The following is a 20,414-nucleotide window of genomic DNA, read 5'->3' as shown; positions in this document are numbered from 1 at the left end:
CACATGGAGCTATACTAATTAAGTTTTATAGCACACCAAATATAATCACTGAAATGGCATTTAAAATTCCAGGAGCTAAGCCTGGCTATGTTCCCACTGCAGCTGTGTCTGTGTGCAGCTTGACTCATGCTCTGCTGTGTCCCTGTGCTGCCTGTCCTTGAGAGAGATCCCTGGGTGCAAGACCCCAAGCTCTCCACGGTGCAGCAGAGCCCACCCTGTCCCTTCCCTCCATGCCTGCATGTGCAGTGTCACCCAGGCTGGAATGAGCTACTCAAGAGGGAGCTCTGCAGTAACACACACTGTATGGGGTTTTCAGTTCTGTTCTTCAGTCCTGGGCTGAAGATTTCTCCATCTCTCTATACCAGCAGGGATGACACTCTGCAGAGTGAACACCTGGGCCCCTAGGATCCTCCAGGCCCTTCCAAGCCCCCTTTTCATTGCAATTTTGCCATGTATCCACCTGGAAGGAAGGCAGGAGAAAACCCTATAAAAACCCGGGATGAAACCATAGACAGGAGATCACCCAACACCTCTGCAGGAGGCAAGGGTCAGATGTTTTCCTCTGGTCCCATCCTGGGCAGAATAGCATAGGCCTGGCCACGGAGCCATGAAAACCCGAGCAGGAGCCCAGCTAAGCACCTAACAGGAGGCCCCAGGCTAGAGTAAAAGCACCTCAGCTGTGCCCGTGAAGCCTGCAGTGACTAAGACCGCGCTGCTCCTGTGTGTCCAGGTCTCTGGAGTTTCAGCGGTGTTTTCTGCCTTTCCATATTCAAACCACACCCCTGCAGCCCCCCAAGACACTGCCCCGCAGAACCCTGACCTCCGGCAGCAGGTGCTGGTCCCGCAGCCCGGCCTGCTGCCCTGGGGAGAGGCAGAGCCCACAGGGCTGCGGCCGGGCCGGGTCTGGATCGGCGGAGGGCAGAGCCGGCGGTAGGAAGGTGGATCCGTGAGGCCGGACCACCCGCCCCCCTCCCTCCCCTACCCCGATGTGGGGAGGGGCGGCCCAGCCGCTCCGTGAGGAGCCGTGGCTCCGCCCTAGGGTAGCCGTGCCGGTCGGGGCAGCACCCCCGCCCTCCCCCAGGGCTGTGTGACCCCCAGGGCCGCCGCCACGGCCCGTGCCCGCCCTCCCCGCCCCGCTCCTCGGGCCGATATAGCCGCGGGGGGCCGGCAGGGACCCGCCCGCTCTCCCCGACGGCGAAGGGCAGCTCCCGCGCCTCCGTCCCGCCCTGCAGAGGGACCCCGCTCCGGCAGCACCCAGGTGTCTGCCCCCCTTCTTCCCGACATGGCTCTGTCCCTAGCCGGCGAGTCGGTCCCCGGAGACGGCAGAGACTCGCTCGGGATAAGCCCCGCCGGCCTCGCCTCCTACTACCCCTCTTTCCTCCCACCCGCCCATTACTTCGAGACGGCCCCCGACTTCTTCCAGCCCCTGAAACCCCTGGGCGAGCTGGTTTCCTCCTCGCCGCCTCTGCCTCCATTCACCTTCAGCAGGGTCCCCGCTTTTCTGAGCCAGCCGCCCCCTCTGCCCACCGAGCCTTTCCCCAACCTTCCTTTGCCCGTCTACACCAGGCTGCCGGCCCCCTTCCCTCCCAGTGAGGGCTCGGCCCTCGGGACGGGGGCCCCGGGGTCGCTCTCGCCGCCCTACCCGAGCCCCCCGCACAGGGCAGCCCGCAGCCCGGGGGCAGAAGTGGCGGCGGGGCAGAGCTACAGGTACCACTTCACCGAGGAGGAGCTCAACGCGGTGCTGTACGGGGCACTCCGGAGCAGCCAGCCGGCCGGGAATCTCCACGCCATCTCGGGGCTCCGGGTGTCCCCCGCCAGCTCGGGTAAGGGGTATTTGATGGTGGCGAGAGGGACACAGGGTGGCCCTGGGCGGCAGCTCGCTCCTCGCAGCCAGGTGTGCGAGAGGGTTCGGAGACAGTCCCAAAAGGGGTGCAGGCAGCCAGGTTCAAGCGGCATCCCCGGGGGCACGCCGGACTTATCTTCCCTGTGGTTTTCTTGCTTTACGAGGGCCTCCCCCTCCCCCCCCCCGAAACAACTGGGGGGGGGGGGGGGGGGGGGGGGGTGATTCGGGCTGCGGCCTCTGTCGGGAAGGTAGGACCCGCTCCTACAGGGCCGGTGCTGAAGAAGGGGTTCCTTTTCTGCAGGCGCTGCGGACTCCGCCGCCCCGCTGCTCGACCGGGACTCGCTGCAGCTGCCCGAAGGTAGGTGTCCCGCACCGCCCGCGCCGCGCCCGCCCGCGCCGCCCCGCGCTCAGCCCGCTGTCACCCGCAGGGCTCTCGGTGCTGCGGGTGGCCTACGGGGACGTGTCTCAGCTCGGAGTCTTCTGTACCGACCCCATCCCGAAAGGAGTCCGCTTCGGCCCTTTCCAAGGCAAAGTGGTCAACACGAGCGAGATCAAGACTTACGACGACAACTCGCTGATGTGGGAGGTAGCGGAGGCACCGTCGGGCTCACCCCGCACCCCCAGCGCGGGGCTGTGGCGAGGTTTTTGGCATCCCCTCTACCGTAGCATGAAAGAGTGGCTCGGCCCAGTGTGGGTGGTGGGACTAGTGAGAGCAGGACGTGTACGTAAGGTCAAACCTGATCCTTTTTCCTCTGCTCGCCAGATCTTTGAATACGGTGGCCTGAGCCACTTTATCGATGGGAAGGGCGCCGCTGGCAACTGGATGTCCCTGGTGAACTGCGCCAGGTTCCCCGAGGAGCAGAATTTGACGGCTATCCAGTGCCAGGGACAAATCTTCTACGAGACCTGCAAGGAAATCTTCCCGAACCAGGAGCTGCTGGTGTGGTACGGCGATTGCTACGTGCAATTTCTGGGCATCCCCATCAGCTTGAAGGGCATGGCGGAGGGGAAGAAACCCCCGCAGCACCCCGAAGGTGAGCCTGCCAGCAACCCCTTGAGCGACACTGCCCCTTATTCCCATGGACGTGTGCCTGGCCTGAATTAGATTCACACGAGGGGAGGTAAAGAAACACGAGCACCACATTTGTCCGGCGTTTTACTTTAAAAGCTTCCCAGACCCTGCGATGAGGCGGTGGTGGGTGACCGGTCCTGCCGCGGGGGCAGCCCCGGTCCCTCGGGTCTGTCCGCCCGCTCTCCCAGGGAGCCGATCCCCGGCCGCCCCTTCCTGCGGCATCCAGCACCCCGAATCAGCAGCTTCCCCTCGGCACAGGGAATCCGGGGGTTTGCACCGAGGGCTGCCGGCAGCGCGGAGCAAGAGGCTGCTCTTTCTTCCGCCGTCAGTCCGCTCCCAGTCCGCGGCTCCTCGGGGAGTTTAAAGTGTTGTTTGGTCTGACGATTGTAAAACATCTGGTGGTCCTGGGCCGAGCTTGCCTGGGCCCTCAGCGCCGTTTTTCAGGGTCCCGTTTTGGGAGGAGGTGGGGTTATTCCACCTTTGGTCCTGTTTCATCTTAGGATTGCACACCTGACTTTCGTGCAATTGACGCTCTCAGTAAATGAGGGAGGCTGAAGTCGTTCCGATCCCGTAATGCCAGTATTGCTTGCAAAAGAAATGTCAAATGAACTTGCACCAGGGTGAGGGGAGAGGGACGGTAGTTCTACTTGCAATATACAGAAAGTATGATCTTATAAGCAAAATTTATGTATGGAGAAAACAGATTTGTGCCAGTGCGGGAAAAGCTGGAGCAGGGAAGGGATGGGTCAGCCCGGTGCAGCAGAAAGGGGGAGAAGCAAATTTGCATGAAAATTTGGCATGGAAAATTTTGTACCTCTTGTTTTGAAGTGTCTAATTTAACAGATGCTAAATTGTTCATTTAATCTTAAGGCTTAAGCTAAAGCTACTTTTATTAAAGACAGAAAATAATGTATAAACGCCTGAAATTTTTCTGGTGTTTTTCCCAAATTCAGTCGTAAAAAATGAATTGAAATTTTTTAAAAAGTCAAATAAATGTTATTTTGTCCGATAGTTATTTGAAAACTATAGAAAAGGTGTGCAGTGTTTGTTTTTTTTTCCTTTTGGGATGGTAGGTAAAATTTGCAGACAATTATTGATAAGAAATATCTCACAATGGTGTCCGATAGTTATTTGAAAACTATAGAAAAGGTGTGCAGTGTTTGTTTTTTTTCCTTTTGGGATAGTAGGTAAAATTTGCGTTCAATTCTTGATAAGAAATATCTCACAATGATTGCATACGGGGAGAAGTTTTTATGATGGACTCTTTGAGTTGTTTCTTCACGTGTTTTCTTGCTATTTATGGATATACAAGGAAGAAATCTTGGTTTTGGTGAAGTTAGTAGCTAAACCGAATAATTTCATCAGGCTTTGGGGTCTCGTTTGTTCCCCTCCTTTAAAAAGACAAGGGGAGATGCGGCGTATATTTTGTTAATGATATTGCCAGCATCAGTTTACAGTCTTTGCCCCCTCAGAGACACAAAATTCCCCGTAGGGATCCCAGCTCTGACAAGGATGCAGATTTGATCTGAATCCCTTTTGCCGTGGTGTAACGGTGAGGTGGCACTTTCCCTTCTGCCGTACAGAAGCCGGGGAGAGCTTCAAGTGTGAGCGCTGCGGCAAAGTTTTTGCCTACAAGTACTACCGGGACAAACACCTCAAGTACACCCGCTGCGTGGACCAGGGGGACCGCAAATTCCCTTGTCACCTTTGTGACCGATCCTTTGAAAAAAGAGACAGGCTGAGGATCCATATTCTCCACGTTCACGAAAAGCACAGACCTCACAAGGTGAGCCTGCTCCCGGATCTCTCTGCAGTCACTGGCTCTTCTGAGGGTACTTAATAAATCTTTTTTTTTGGTCCAGATAAGATGCTGATAACGTTGTTCCTCCATTTTCCCTGGTAGTTTCCTGGTGGGACTTCTCAGGAAGAACTTGTCTTGTGCAGCAAAGCTTGGTTAAAGAAATTTAATGGGTTTAGGTTGGGAAAATAAACTCCACAGTCTCAGTTTAAAAAGAAACAAAATTTCTCCTGGGCTTTTTGCGTGGTTGCATATGAATGTTTCTCCTTTTCTCACACAGTGTGAGGTTAACTTGTGTTTAAAAGGTGCTTGGTTTGTCCAGGATCGGGGGAGAGATGTCTCATGTCTGTTTCCCACACCCCACCCTTCGGTCTGAGAACCGTCTGACAGCTTTATCTGTGTCTGTTGGACCAAACAGGGCTTAAAAGTTTTACGTTCAGTGTGAAGCAGATTTTCAATAGATGAAAGCAAATCTTTAAAATGCTTTACTCATCTCCAACAAACCCCTTGCTTCTAGTACCAGTTTTCTCTAGCAGCACTGGGAATGGAAAATCAGACTTTTTCTAAAAGCCTGGGAAGGGCAAGTTCTGGTGCTTGAAACAGCACAGTTAAATCAGTCCTCAAAATTCTCCAAATACCTGTTTTATAGATCATCCTACAATGTGTATATTTTTTCAGAAAAAATATTTTGTAACTAAAATGGCATTATTACAATGTCAGAATATCTGCATGGAATTCGTAACAGATAAATTTTCCATTAAATATGAGATATTAAATACCATGTAATTCCTTTTCCTTTCCCTTGCCTTGGTACATTTAAGATTGTTTTATTCTTTAGATAGTTTATCTTTCAGGGAAAAAAATTTAAACTGGGGCTTGATTCATATATATTTTGAAGTGATTTTACAGAAATGTTCATATTTTTATTACGGAAAATCAATATTGTCTGTTCTGTAAAATACCAATTTTTTATTGAAACAATTTTAACACCGATGATTTGAAATTTTACTTGGTTTTAATATATATATGTACATATGTGGATAAATTTTTTCTTAAAACCAGACTAAACATCTGGGTATTTCAATTTATTGCAGTTAAAATTGCTATCGTGTTTACACATGAATACATAAATACATGTGTATATCTAGATTATATGTAAGAAATGTGCACATCATCCACATACTTATTTTTTCCTTTTAACTGTGTAGTTACATGCTTCCTTTTAACTTTATTCCTTTTTTTCCCCCCAGTGCTCTGTGTGTGGGAAGAGCTTTTCTCAATCCTCCAGCCTGAACAAACACATGAGGGTTCACTCTGGGGAGCGCCCCTACAAATGTGTCTACTGCAACAAGGTAAGGAAGCCCTGCCCCATCTCTCCCTCTGCTGTGCTTTGTTTCTTCTCTGTTTTCTTTCAAGAAAATGCTTTTTAATTGAACTGGTAGCCAGATGACTGGGTGTATATTCTGGGCAGCTGTGAGGTAAGGTGACAGGACTGGATGAGACTGAAGAAAGAGGGTCTGGTCCCATCTGACATGGAATTTGTGGTTCATACCAGCTCAGTGATCTGCTGCAGAAATAAGGTCTAGGGAAGCTTGAGAGCTTTTCAAATACCATCCAAAGCATGCAGCTATAACCAGTATCCCACTTCTTCATCAGATAGATAATTTTTGGTGTTATTGACACTGCTTCTGGACTGCAATAAACAAGATTTGGTCTATAAACTGAACCTGTGCAATATGAATTTGTGCACGCTTACCTTGAATATCAAGGCTGTTGATGGGCAGATGGGCATGGAGGTTTCACTTAAAAAAAGAACACAAGGAGAACCATACAGCCCTGATCAAAGATGTGCTCTGCTGTTACTGCCCATCACAGCAGGGGTGATTCAGATGAGCTCTCCCTGTGAAAGTGCTGGCAGCTCTCACAGCAGACAGCAAGTGGATGCACAGGCTGCTGGAGGATGAATATTGGTAGGACTCCTAGTGCTGTGGAGCGTCCATGAAATACAGAAACTCCATCAGCAGTGGTAAGCTGCTACTGATTTTGTAGAGAGAGAAGTTTTCTGTATGACTGGCTGGACTAACACAAAGATGAAGTGTCTTGCTGAAGTGCCCTTAGAGGAAACTCCTTTTGGCTATTATATTTTTTTGTCTCCCCATGATCATCCTAAACATACTTGTTCTCAGAGATTAGGATGAAATCTCATCCTTAATCTTCTGATCACAAGAGGAGGTGGCAGAGCTTTATAGGTTGCTCTGTAAAGAGATGTCTCGGGACTCTTGACCAGTCCCCAGCCGGTTCTGGTTGGACTGCTGTGGATTGGATCAGATTAAACTTTTTGTCCTCAGGCTGCAGGATGCAGCTATCCTAGAACATAGCCATAATTACTGAGGCTGGAAAACCAGGGCCTGTTTTAAAGAATCCTCACTGGCTCCTCCTATGCGATTAAGATTCTTTTCCTCTTCTGCCTCTAACAGTGGCTTTGCTTTTCCAGCTCCTTTGCTGGAAATCAGTGTTCACTTACTTCAGGAACATTGTGAGATTAAAGGAACAGTGCTGGGTCAGCATCACCATTCTCTCTCCAAAATATATTTTTGCCCTTGGTATACACCTCTAAGGACTTATGTATAGGAGTCTGTGATCTTTTTGTGCTCTAAGGTTCCTAGTGAAAGGGTCTCTAATAAGATGTATTGCTGTTTGCCATGAAAACTTAGTAGATAGTATTTATTTTGTGTGGTCTGCAAAGAGTGAAGGTCCTGAAATTCTCTTTGGATAAGAAAAAATGGGGAAAACATGAGCAACTTTACAACATTCCTGCTCAAATTTTCGTGAGAGAGCTTTATCCCCAGATGGAGGAGAAGTCTTTATGACTTTGCTACTCAAAAGTGTTAGCGGTGGGGGAACAGGCTGGAAACTCTGCCTGCAGAAAGAGAAGAGTATGATGGAGCAGGGAAAATAACTTGTAAGTGATGTATGGTGAACTGCATAGACGAATTTTAGCAGCTGAATCCCAAGACAGTCAAAGGGTTTAACTTTAAAAACAAAAACTGTAAGGAAAGCCTGCATTATGTTTCCCACACATAAATGAGGTGCAAAGTTAATTAGGGTAGTATTGACTTCTTCCCTCTGACATATAGAAGATATTTACTGGTGTCTTTGGTCAGAAATCTTTCTCTGAGCTTCATATATCTCCACGGACTCAGCCACATCTGTATAGCAATAGCTGTTGCCTTCCGATTCCTCCTTGCTGGGAGTTTTCATTATTTTTTTCCACATGCCTGAGGAGTGGAAAGGTGAGCTATTTCAGGACTTAATTTTCAGGGTAGTGTGCTTCTGATGGCGTCTGGGTTAGCTGAAGGTGGGGATTGCACATGTGAAAGCAAATTACTTGCAACTCCATTTCCTTTCCCGCCCTGCCCTTGACGATCCCTGCCCTTTCAGGCGTTCACAGCATCCAGCATCCTGCGCACTCACATCCGCCAGCACTCGGGGGAGAAGCCCTTCAAGTGCAAGCACTGCGGCAAAGCCTTCGCCTCGCACGCGGCCCACGACAGCCACGTGCGGCGCACGCACAGCAAGGACAAGGGCTGCACGTGCTCCGTGTGCGGCCAGCACTTCCCCCAGCAGGAGGACTGCGACTTCCACATGAAGATTCATGCTGCTCACTAGTCAGGAGCCCCACGGACGTGTCCTGGACCAGCTCATTGTGCGTTTCAGTCTGTGTGTTTCTGTTTGTGCGTGGCTGTGTGCACAGGAGGTGACACCTGCAGTGGCTCTTGGGGTAGGTCTGGTCTCTGGACTCAGGGCACGTGACTGAGCACAGGGAACAGGGTACACCCTGATGCCACTCTCCTTCTCCTCCCATACTGTAATCTCTAAAGACAGGAAGGAATTCTACCTCCCAAAACCCCTTTGTGCACAAATATCACTGTGAGGAGTGTTTCTGCGTCTCCAATGCCTATGGACTGCCTGGTACAATCTGTATAAAAGCCTGTGTAAGGGATATTTTTATCAGGTGCATTTCTCAAAGCTGATTTAACCTGTTCATGTTGTTTGGACAGATGACCACAGGTGTGTGGTCTACTTACCCTTAACCTGTCTTTTAGTGATGTTCTATTTAAATGTGAACTTCTCAGAGATACTGGCTGCTGGACCAACAAAGAGCTATTTTAAATCATTTAGCTGCTGGGTGACTGAGAACTCCAAGGCTGTGAGAGCAACTCTTCCAGAGGGTGCTGGATGCTGGTTAGCCCAGAGGGAGAGAAGTGGGGAGTGGTAAGATATATGCAGGCCTGATATCCCAGCTAGCAGAGGTAGTGGAGGTTGGTTTTGTCTTCTCAAGAGTTTGGAGGACCAAACATGGTGATACTCCTAAGCATCAGTGAGCCAGTGAGTGGATAATGAGCAGTCAAGTGGCCTCACAGAGGTGTTTCACTGTAGACTCAGAGCAGGCCAGAGGCGAACACAATCCCAGCAGTGGGCTCTTTTTTCTGGATTTCCCTGAACCTCTCTGGTTCTGGCCAGGTGAATCTTTGCAGTGAACCTTGAAATGAAGGGTGGGCTTGTCTGCTTCCTCCTGGTTTTATGTTGGATTACTGTAAAGTGCTACCAGAACTCCTCAGTGCCTAAAACTTTGCACATAAAATTCTTTCCCTGGTCTGCAGGACTTTGCTTCCATGGGAGGACTGGAAGGTGTCATCCTCCATGTCTCACTGCCCGCACATGCAATGCAGGAGTGTGGTCAGTGAGACATTTTCAGTTCTTAAGAAAGTGGCATTCCATATCAATGTTAAATTTTAACTTAAGAAGCTTAACAAAAAGCCTGTGCTGAAGGACTGCTGAGGATAGGGAGTGCTGTAACTGCTATAGAAGTTTTAATTATCACTGAGTGACCACCACGACTGGCAGAAGGTTGTGCATGTGAAAGGTCTCACTGTGCTAGTGGGACTGTGTGTTGCATCAGGAGGAATAATAGAAGTCCCTTTTGGAGCTAGTTGATAAACACAGGTAGTTTGATATTACTGGGATGATAGTTCTCTTCAAAGTATCCTAGATCATCTAGAATTAACAAGAATTTTGTACATAAAGTAGAAGAAAGTTAAGTTTTTATTTTCTACAAACTCTATTGTTCTCTTTAAATACAGCATAGAAATAGAAAATATTTTACTTGTACATTCAATTATACTGTGCAGATACTGTATCTTTAAATATATTGATTTGCACTAATTTTATAAGATTTTTTGTATCTCTAGTTGCTCTGTTCTCATTGTTTTCATGGTAAAAATATTTTTTAGATATTTATTGAATCACTTACTGGTAAACAAAATATTGAGGCCCAGCACTTGGAAGTATGTGAAATAAGCAAATCCATTTGTATTGTATGTTTATGCATGTAGGTTTTAGAGTATGCTCTGATTATTGGTTTTTGCTTATTTTAATAACAAATATTACTATAATACAGCAGGTTAAATATTTTACATATTGAGGGCTGAATCCCTGACCTCTAAATAAGTAAAATTCACTGCCGAGCAGAAAATTATCACAGTACTTATGTGTACAAACAATGCTGTGAAACAGGGAGGGGAACTGAACCTTTCTTCCAGCTGCCTGCTGTCTAGGAGGATAGCTACAAACATACAAAATCATGGCCAACAGAAACAAGAATTGTGTGTGAAACCTTTGTTAGTTCAGTCCCTTATAAAAAAATCGGTATTTGGTGAAATAAACTGCCTACTAATGAAGGAAATGTTATGACTAGGAATGGCTTTGAAGTACTGTGAAATGCCTGATTAGCTTCCCGTGCAGGTAACCTCTTTTTTTTGTTCTGAATTAAGGTTGTATATTTAAATGTATGACTAGGAATGGCTTTGAAGTACTGTGAAATGCCTGATTAGCTTCCCGTGCAGGTAACCTCCTTTTTTGTTCTGAATGAAGGTTGTATATTTAAATTGTGCCTCTGTAGTGTTCTTGTGTACATTTTCATCTTCTTGAAGAAATCCCAAATGTCTTGTGCTTAATTATTTGCACCTTTCTATAGTATTTGATGTGTTGCCTGTAAAGGAGTGTGTGAAGGGTTATACTTGTGATTGAAGGTACTGGTTGCCTTGCACATTAAAAACGTGTATGTAAATTTTGATGCTAATTATTGTGCACAAAACTTCTCTATAAAAAGTTAGTGTCCATAAAGGAGACAGAGGAGTCCTGCAACTTTATTTGAATAGGGGGAGGGAGAGACCACTGGAAGACTGAGCCTTCTTCTATCCTAAACTCCGGGCTGCATGATGCCCTCTACTTTTCCCATTGGCTGAGGTACAGCCTTCCCGAGCTGCCTTGAGCGTTTGTCATTTTCTCCCAAAGTATGTAGGTTTTGCAACAGGGTTTGCTGACCCATTTTTCTATTACCACGAAGTTCAGGAGTTTAGGCTGTAGTCAAATTGTATGGGTTCTGTAACAAACTTTCAGCTTGACGTTGGTAGAGACATTAAGACCCATCTCAAAGACATTAACACCCGTTTGTCCTGAAGACCCTCACCCATCGAGTTGTTTGTGAAGACGTTAGCACCTATCTTTTCTATTATTAATATTATTACTCTTACGTTCATGCAAATAATAAAAATAAATTGTTAGAGGCTGCAGTGTACACTAATGGGCTGTGGCTTGTTTCCTGCCAGATGCAGAGTTGTGTATTTGAGGTACTAGCAAATGGATGAAGCGTGTTTTCTGTGTCATTTGTAAGTCGTTACAGAGTCAAACTGTCTCTTATTGGGAATTCTAGTCCTTGTCCTGATGGGCAGCAGCTGACTGCACAAGAAGTCAAAGGCACCCACTGTCTTGATGGATTTGGTCTTAAGTACCCTAACAGTTCATGAAAGCTGAGGGCATTCAGTTCTGGATTGAGTTCACTCCCACTTGCAAGCAAGATGATTGATCCGGATTGAGCACTAAAAAAAGGAATTCAACTACCTTGTAGCATTTAACTACCCTATAGAGTCATCCTCTCCCTTTTGAATAGTGAGTCCCAGCTGTGCTGGGGACAGGATGACACTTGGCTCTGCACACTTCACAGCAGGGTGGGGAGAAATGTATCAGGAGGGAGGTCACCCGCGAGACCACTGCAGATTTTAGTTTTCTGAAACGAAAGTGCGCTGATTGTCAGAGCAAACAGAATGCTGTTCTTGCCAGATGGGGGTTAGGAGAGATTAGAGAATCCTCCTGTAGTGTACCTGTACCCTGTGTGTGTCCAGTGAGCTCGAGGTTTTCCTCCCCGAGGATTTGCACATTTACTTGCACCGTTTGTGGCTGTGCTCTCAGCAGCTGAGTGAATGTGCAGCTCTAGCCAGCTCAGCCAGCAGTGGGCTTTTGGATATTTGTACACACCGCTAAGAAGGGGGGAGACTGAGGGAGCTTGTGTGCATGCTGCACTTTGATATCTGGCAGGATCCCAGAATGACTGCGTGGCACAGAAGGACATGTGCATGAAGGAGGCTGCACTGCAAGCTCAGCAGAAAAGAGAATATTTGTGACCATGTGTATAATCTCAGTCCTTGTGCTGGGCAGTCCCGGCTGCCAGGCCTGTCCTGAGCAGGCACCGTGGTGCTTCATGCTCCAGCAGCTATTTCTGAGCTGAGGCAGCAGAAAGGACATCCCTGCAGCTCTCAGGTGGCTGGGCTGTGGCTTTACAAGCTGTACGAAATCCATCTCTTCCATTTCTTGGCATCTGCAAATATAGGACAGAGGTGTTATTTTCCATGACAGTAAGTACAGTAATACACTATGTGCAATTTAGTGAGAAACACCCGTGTTTCTCACTCAGCTTCACTTAAACTGGCTGTGGGGTGGTGCCCCTGTCTGGGGCCACATTGTCAGTGCTTTCACTAAGGCAAAGGATATGTGTGCACCCTGGCTCTTCTTCTTCCCTTAACTAGGATTGAAAATGGTCCTCCCAAGGGGAGCAGCAAGACAAGTCCCTGGGACTAATCCGTCCTGTAAGACACTAGGTGATTTTAAGTGCTCTGCATTAACTCTGTGTGAGTTTTTTAAATGTTAATAGGAAGTGATCTAAATAGAAACCAGAGTATGAGGGCAATCAACTGTTTTGTTGGAGCAGAGGGGTGCAGGGAGAGAGAGACTGTGTGAGGCTAACTCCTGAAATGCTCCTCCTGGGTAAATGACAATGGGGAGACAAAAAAAAAAAAAGGTGGTCCCAGAGCTCAGGCTTGCAAGTGTGAGAGAACAAAAGGCCTGGCCGCAGACATCTGCTGCCTCTAGCATCTCCTGCATATCCCTGTTTTTCAAACACCTGGTCCCCAGCCCCTGCTGTCCCAGTCCCTGTCCTGCTGCTCACTCTGGAGAACAGGGAGGTGGTTAACCACTGAAGGAGGATGAAAAGCAGCAAGGAGCTTAGTGAATTGAAGATATGTCACAAACAAATATCGGTCAGTTCCAACCTATCCATTAAACAAGAGAGATTATTCACTAGAGGAGCCCTGACTGGCTATCCCCTTCTTAAGAAAGCCATTCCTTGGGTTCCCAGTCTCCTACAAGCCTTTGCAGCAAGTGCTGGTGTTTGTTTTACCCCTACAGACACAGTCACCATCATCTTCATTTGCCTTTCCCTCCTGATGCACATGCCCTTGCACTTTCTCCCTTCTGTCTCTCCTTAACACAGTTGGTGCAGGACCTTAGGCACATGAGGGGTGTGAGGCTCTGTCTTTGCTCTCTTCTTTTGTTCTTTTTCAATCTTAGGTGAAATATGTCCAGACTTTCAGCCTGTGTTTTTATGGTGCTTGACTCAAGCTTTAAAAAGGATTCATCTCCACCAGCCTTTTCTGAAAAGTCATCCCCTCGAAGTTTCTGGCGTTGGTGTTGACAACTGGGGCTGTGTAGCAGCACCAGGGGGGAGTGACAGCACCTCTGCCTCTCCTGCAGTGGGGCTTGAGAGACTCTATTCCATCTCCATCCCCAGACAGCCACTCTGTAGCAGCCTTGCTGTAGGGGCTGTCATGAAACTCCAGCTTATCTCCACTGTAGAGTGACAAACCAGACTTAAACTTACAGGACTAACAGAAATGCAGGAGCAGAGAAAACACCCACTAGGAATTCAGGAAAGAGGAAGGGATGAATGATGACTTGGATTATACTGGCCAAAAAGAGCAATTCACAGATAACCCCTGAAGTGGAATCAAGCTTCCTAGAGAGCAAGAATAAGTTCATCCCCTGTCCAAATCAATGTGGGGTCAGTGGCACTCCCTGTGGAGCTGCAGAGGGTCGGTGCAGAGGTGGTGGGGGTCTTGTGAAAAGTCACTCCCCGGAGAAGTTTGGCTTTCCCACAAGTGACCGCAGTGCAGTGGCCAGGGCAGGCCCGCAGCAGCGGTGCTGAGGCCAGCTGAGGGATTACCTGTATTGATTCTCTGATAGCTGTCAAGGTGGAGGGAAAGACTACTCTGCCACAAGCTTGGAGCTCTTAGCTGAGCGGGAGCATAAATACCCCATTAAAGGTTTCATTCAATAGCAATCTTTACTAAAGTAAATGGATAACAGCAGCCCCCCTGCCCCCAGCCCCTAATGCAAGAGCCATTATGGAGCAGGAAGGCAGCACACAGGAATGTGTATTTCTGTAGTATCAGTTTCACCAATAGACTCTTAATGAAAAGTGGATTTGATTTTCAATTTTTTTTTTTTTTTTGGTCAGTGATGTGAAAACCCCCATGAAACAATCCAAGGGGAATCTGCTCTTCTTCTTGAGCCCCCTTCCCCCAGAGCTTGATGTATGGCTGTACCCATCAGTAAGCAGAGAGTGGGAACGTGGGCTGTCAGGATCCTGCTGCTACTGGGGATGGGCAATACCTGCAGTACTCCTGCTGCTGGGGATGGAGCAGGAAGTGCTGGAGATGGCAGTGCTGAAGGATGCTGGAGGAATTGGGGGTTTTCCCTTCCATGTACCATGTGCAATGCTGGAAAAGAGGCAGTCCAACCCCTGGAGGGCAGGATTTTACTTTTCTTCTGTATCTGGAGCTGCCTTCATGAAAGCTTCTTTCCTTATGCTGGCAGCAAAAGAAGGCTTCACACCATGGCTCTGAAGGCAGCAAGGTCCCAGCTGGGACTCTTTGCTCCACACATTGCAACGAGGCTGGTTCACAAGCGTACCAGTCAAAATGAGTTTTTCTCTCTCGATTTTAGTGGACCTCCAGACAAGAGTAGTATGAAACCTTGTATGGATATTACTACATTTATCACAGTAGGCTTCTATTTAACACACACCTCTTCTTCTAACTATTTAACCCATACCTCTTCTTCTAAGGCTTCTTCCTCTTTGTTTCACAGCTGGAGAGATCACACACACAGTTAATGTAATGCACACAAAACAAAATTCAGCATGGAAAAACGGGCCATCAAAAGGGAAAATTCCTGGATAAGTGACATTTGGTTATTTGCTCAAGCATCTGGGCTCTTTACTCATCCCCCCACACCCACCCCCAGGCCCCTTCCCAAGGGTGTCCTCAGCCTTATGTTTTGGGGATTAGAGAAATGAGGGATGGAGAAGGACCCCTTCAGGTAGACTGCTTTTTTCAGTTTCTTTCCATCAAAGAGAGAGTTCTAATGCCAGCTCTGCAGGTAGGGAGGCAAGCTCAGAGAAAATCAGTCTGATCTTACCTCCTTGTGGGAAAGGTCCCTGAATTTAGGGCTTTTAAATTCCTTTTCTGTTTCCATGCTGATGTAACACTGTTAACATAGTTTGTTTCTATATATTGGACTTTTTAACTTGTTGGAGTAACTGGTAACTGGCCAAATTTATTCAGATGGTCTGTCTGGCCCAGTTTAGTTGCTGATGGTTTTGTAAGTTTAAGATATGAGCAGTAGGGCCTGGCATGACAAAAACATTCTTCCTTTATGGCTTTCATTGCTTTTGTCTCTTGGGAGCTGTTTTGGCCAGGATGTTGTTATGACAAAAAAAAAAAAAAAAAAAAAAATCTGTGGGAGGGCTAAAGGAGAACAGTTGTTCTTCTGAATAAGAGAAAACAATTTAATTTTGCAGAAATTCAGAAGAGAAGGAAAACTGAAGTGGTTCTTAGCATTTAAAACTTCTCCCTAAGTTTGTACAGCTTTTTGGTCTGTGATGCTTTTCTTTAATTATATCTGTCTGGTAGATGGGTCAATTATTTTTCTAGTAGTGATGAGGAAAAAAAACTCTTATAAAACCTTTAAAATTTTATCTTTGCATTTTCTTCAGTCTATGTCTTTGGGAATCATCCTCTCAGCAGCAAACTTTCATTAGGTGAGAACAATGTCAAATTCTTCCCTATAATGTATTGTGATGGTCAAAAATGATACATATTCTGTGCTTTTAATCATTGTTGTAGGAGAACCCCGACTTATTTCCATACTACTTATGACACAAAGTATTAAACTTGTATGATAATAATAAGTTATACTAGGTGGGTTAAAATAAAAATGAAGTATTCTGGATTATGATTCTGTTTTATATAACTGTATGGTTGCACTGATAACCCCCTCCTCAACACTGTGTAGACATTTCCCAAGTGTATTCACCATTCTTAACAGAATATTACTGACTTTTTAATTTTATTTGTGTGTACATATACACACACACATATGTGCATTTGTGTACCTATAGGTATGCTCATGCATGTGTGCAATGTCTGTTAAAGCTTGAAAGTCAAGCAATACTGAATATTCAAGTGAACTGAATGTAGAATTAATAGCGATCCACTCTCAGTTTGATTACTACTTTGGATGGCATTCATGAAGACAGTGAATTTGCTAAGGAGCTGCTTTTCAAGAAGCTGTGTGACACTCAAACTAGTTATTCAACACTACCAATTTTTTTTCCAGCCCTGAAAGGCGGATGAGCAGGAAACTTTGCAGCAACGGCAGATGGCAGTCACTCTTGTCCTGCTGCTGCTGGCAGCTGCGGTTCCCTTGGGCCCAGTGGGATAATGCTTCATACCCTTTCCAGTCTTTATGTCACGTTAATATTTGGCATTTGTAAAAAACATGTTTGTTTTTCACATTCCTAAACCCTTCAGTAATAGGAGAGCTGACAGTGCCCAGCTGAAGTGATAAGTCCTTTGAAGCAGCTTTGCTGGTAATACCTTTTAGCATCTGCTTTTGTGGAAGCTGCTCTACTATGTTACTATATTGGTATTGATCTGTGCTGTGTAGGTCCGTATTTGTCAAGCTTTCAAAGACATATTATCAAAGATTTCTACATGAGAGAGTAATTAAAGGTCAACCTCATAAATAGTTATAGCACCCAAGGCCAAAGGGGAGTTTTTAGCCATTAGACACTCGGCAGAAGTTTAACGTGCCGGAGTTGAATCGCAGGTGCCTTGGCTAGCTGGGTTCTGTGGTGGCTGGGGTGCCGGGAGCGCTGGGCCCTGTGTGGGCTCAGCAGGCATTGCTGGGAACAGGCCCGCAGCTCTGCCTCCGCTCAGCCCCTCTGCCCGCACAGGCCCACACGGCCGGCTCCCCTCGCTTTTGGGCACAGCCCTTCCTCAGGCAGCCGCATTGTGTGCTGCTGTACACGCAGCAGCCCCCGGGGGCTCTGAGGAAGAGCTTTTAACCCTCTGTTATAGCCATTCCCACGGGAGGGAGACACGCAGCAGCCCCCTGCCCAGCAGACAGTTAAAACTTACTTTCCTTCAGCATCAAGCTCTCTTTTCGCTTCTTATCATCTCTTGCAGGGTATGGAGTAGAAGAAAATTAAGCAATTACACAGTTTAGTGGGTTACTGTATGGCCCCAGAAGGAGGACAAATATTTTGCAAATTCAACCCATCTTTCCCTTGGTGAACATGCCGTTTAAATGTGTCAACGCTCGAGGCAGTCAGCTCAGTTAACTACCTTCAGAATGGTAAGGAGGCCTTTTAGTACTATTCATCACCTTAAAGACTGTGCTCTTCACACAGTTTCATGAGTTTGGACTATTTTACATAAATCTGCAAGAAATTAAGAGTTTCCTTCCGCACGCCCCCCCACCAGCTAAAAGACTATTGCAAGTTTTCACCTGTTTCCATTCACTTAGATGGAAGTATATAAAGAAATTTATTGGGTTTTTGATACCCAGATCTTTAAAGTTTTTATCACAATCAAATATTTAACTTCCCAAAAGAAATAGCATGTGTGTGCAGTCTATTTGTCAATTAATTTTGTATTCTATGCAGTTGGTGGTAAAATATTCAATTAACTTAGAATTGCAAAGCTATCATAATCTGTCAGATATTTCTTTTGTACCCAGCTGTCTAAAACAGGACAAAACATCTCTAAATCACCTTGAGGAATGAGAATCTCAGCGGGACTTGACTTGCTGAAGTGCGGGATGAAAACTCAGGATTTTTCCATCGCTGTTTTTTGTTTTGTTTTGTTTTTGTTTTTGTTTTTGGTTTTGTTTGTTTGTTTGTTTGTTTGTTTGTTTGTTTTAAATCAGGAAAACACCAGGCTTTGTTGGACAGCGTATTCAATTCTCTAGTATGCATTTGCAATGGAAGCATCTCCAGGTAAAGGATTTTACATCATATTCTTTGGAAGCATCACTTGGGGAAGGAGTGGCATTCTTTCACAATCGATGGATATGTTTAATAGGAAAATGCTGACTTCCTCAACTGCAGCTTGAGAGCAGAAAGGGAGATATCAGAGACACAGTCAGGACACAGTGATGTGGTGGGCACAAGGTTTTCATATAGATAGAAAGTATTGATAATCATCTTCCCCCAGAGCCTTTGCATCATGTGTCTATGAGGCAAATTATTGTGTGTGACAATAAAAAACCCCTCTGTTAGGAGACTTGTCCTGCTGATTGATGGGAGAGCATGGTAAAATCAGATTTACCAATGAATGTCACTTCAGAATTAACAAAGCTGATAGGAATGTAGCCAGCAGCAACGTTAATTTCTCTAGGAATGAGCTTCCTCCCCTCCTCCTGGGGGCTTATTGCCTGCACTAATAGGGCCTTGGGTCTTTTCCTGATAGATGCCTGAATGTCGGGCAGCAGATTTTAGGATAATAATGGCAATGATTCTGACAATGGCCCGCTCTGTAGCCTAAAGCTGGCAATGAGGAGTGTGAAACCATCTTGGCCCAGGCAGGCACAGCACTTTCCTCCCTTCCTGCTGTGAGATTATCTCCACCCTCAGGAGTTTAACCTGCTATGAAGAACAACCTTCTTTGACTTGCTCCGTTCTGACACTGGAATTGTCATGTAGGGGTATTTTAAACTGCCCCTATTGATTTCACTACAATGGCTCCTTTGCAACACAATGACCCCAGTCCTGGAGTTTCTGGCCCAGCTGAGCTGGTCCAGGCTGCACCAGCTGTGGAGAGCAGGCTCCGGTCCAGCTTGGTCTCTTCCGAGCCTCTTCCTTGCTGATTTCTGAGTGCCGCTTTCTCCAAGGCACTCTTACAGCAGCCAAGGACAAGGTGGAAGCCTGCAGCACGGGGGAAGTATTGAAGCTGTTCTGATGATCTTCTGTTGTTCAGTGGTTTCTCTGCTGAAAGAGGGTTTTCTCAAGACACTTAAAGTGGGAGCAGGGCTGATTGTCCCTGGCAGAAACACGAGAAAACTGGCATAGTTATATTTTAATCTGCCAGTGTGAAGCCAATTCACACTTTTTGTCCTTGGAGCTTCATAGGCTTGTGTAAAGACAAGTGAGGATAACAGTTCTTATTTTTCAAATGGCGGGTGGAAAAAAGAACTGCAGATCAGTTAAATTATTTTCTTTGCACTGCAGAGACTGACGCCCAAAGTAGAGCCCAAATCCATATTAACGGACCTCAAAAATAATTACTGTACAGAAGGGAGATACAAACATATACTTCCCACAGCCGGCTTTGCTTCCTTCTCCCATCCTGACATATCCTCCAAGGGAAACAGCCTCAGGGCATGGCCTCGAAGGGAGCTGCGGCAGCGCGTGTCACCTGCCCAGCCTGCTGGGGACAGCCTCTGCTGTATGTGCTCTGCAACACGTTGCTCTGGCAGGGTGTGGAGGGTGTGTGGGGAAAGAGCAGTAAAGGAACAATGTCACCAGTGCGAGCGAGCTATTCTAAATTGCCGTCTTAATAAGCAGATTAACACATTTGTAGCCACTGTTTACTATTTCTTCATTGATTCAGTCCGAAGCAATTAAAGTGTTCCTCTTGAATGTTTTGGTGTGTTAGTGTTTCACAGGTCATTGTCTTTGTCCTGCTGCAAATACCTTCTTAATCCCATTTATTCCTCTCCTTTTGACTTTCCATAGCAGAGCGGGCACTTACATGCCTGATGATGCCCTTAGCTGTAACACTGTATATATTCCTCTGTAACTATGTTCAGAAACCTATATAATAATTGCTTAGCTAATACATCTCCTGCACATGGAATTCATCAGTGTAGGGCATCTAACCCCACTGCAGCTGGTCCTCTAGTAAATACTCTGAATATCCCAATCAGCTGGCAGGTCTGCCCCTCTTGAATGAAGTTATTTTTTATAGGATTTTCAGTGTACTTGGAATTTCCTTCTCCTGCATTGCTGAATTTTCTTTTGCACAGATTTTGTTCTTGGCGATGAAGCCCTTTTGTTATTTTAAATAGTGAACAAATTGACACAACTTTGTAGCTACTTAAACTTTCAAAATTATAATTAGCACATATATGGGAAAGGAACCAAGACAAACACAATTTTTAGAAGAAAGTCAGATGTATGGATT

General features: G+C 46.5%; 1 protein-coding gene across 1 annotated transcript; it reads left to right on the top strand.

The window, feature by feature from the left end:
• The first annotated feature begins 1,282 nt into the window (after positions 1–1,282).
• On the top strand, positions 1,283–8,382 carry PRDM14 (PR/SET domain 14). The gene is made up of 7 exons (XM_041412994.1): positions 1,283–1,520; positions 1,611–1,894; positions 2,145–2,429; positions 2,607–2,877; positions 4,499–4,701; positions 5,964–6,065; positions 8,155–8,382. Exons 1-7 carry the CDS (start codon positions 1,283–1,285, stop codon positions 8,380–8,382), a joined length of 1,611 nt encoding a protein of 536 aa, XP_041268928.1.
• Positions 8,383–20,414: the final 12,032 nt, after the last annotated feature.

The sequence above is a fragment of the Onychostruthus taczanowskii genome, unplaced genomic scaffold (genome assembly GCF_017590055.1).
Source record: "Onychostruthus taczanowskii isolate IOZ18803 unplaced genomic scaffold, ASM1759005v1 scaffold4, whole genome shotgun sequence".
Taxonomy (NCBI): Eukaryota; Metazoa; Chordata; class Aves; order Passeriformes; family Passeridae; genus Onychostruthus; species Onychostruthus taczanowskii.
This window is presented reverse-complemented; position numbering and strand designations above follow the sequence as displayed.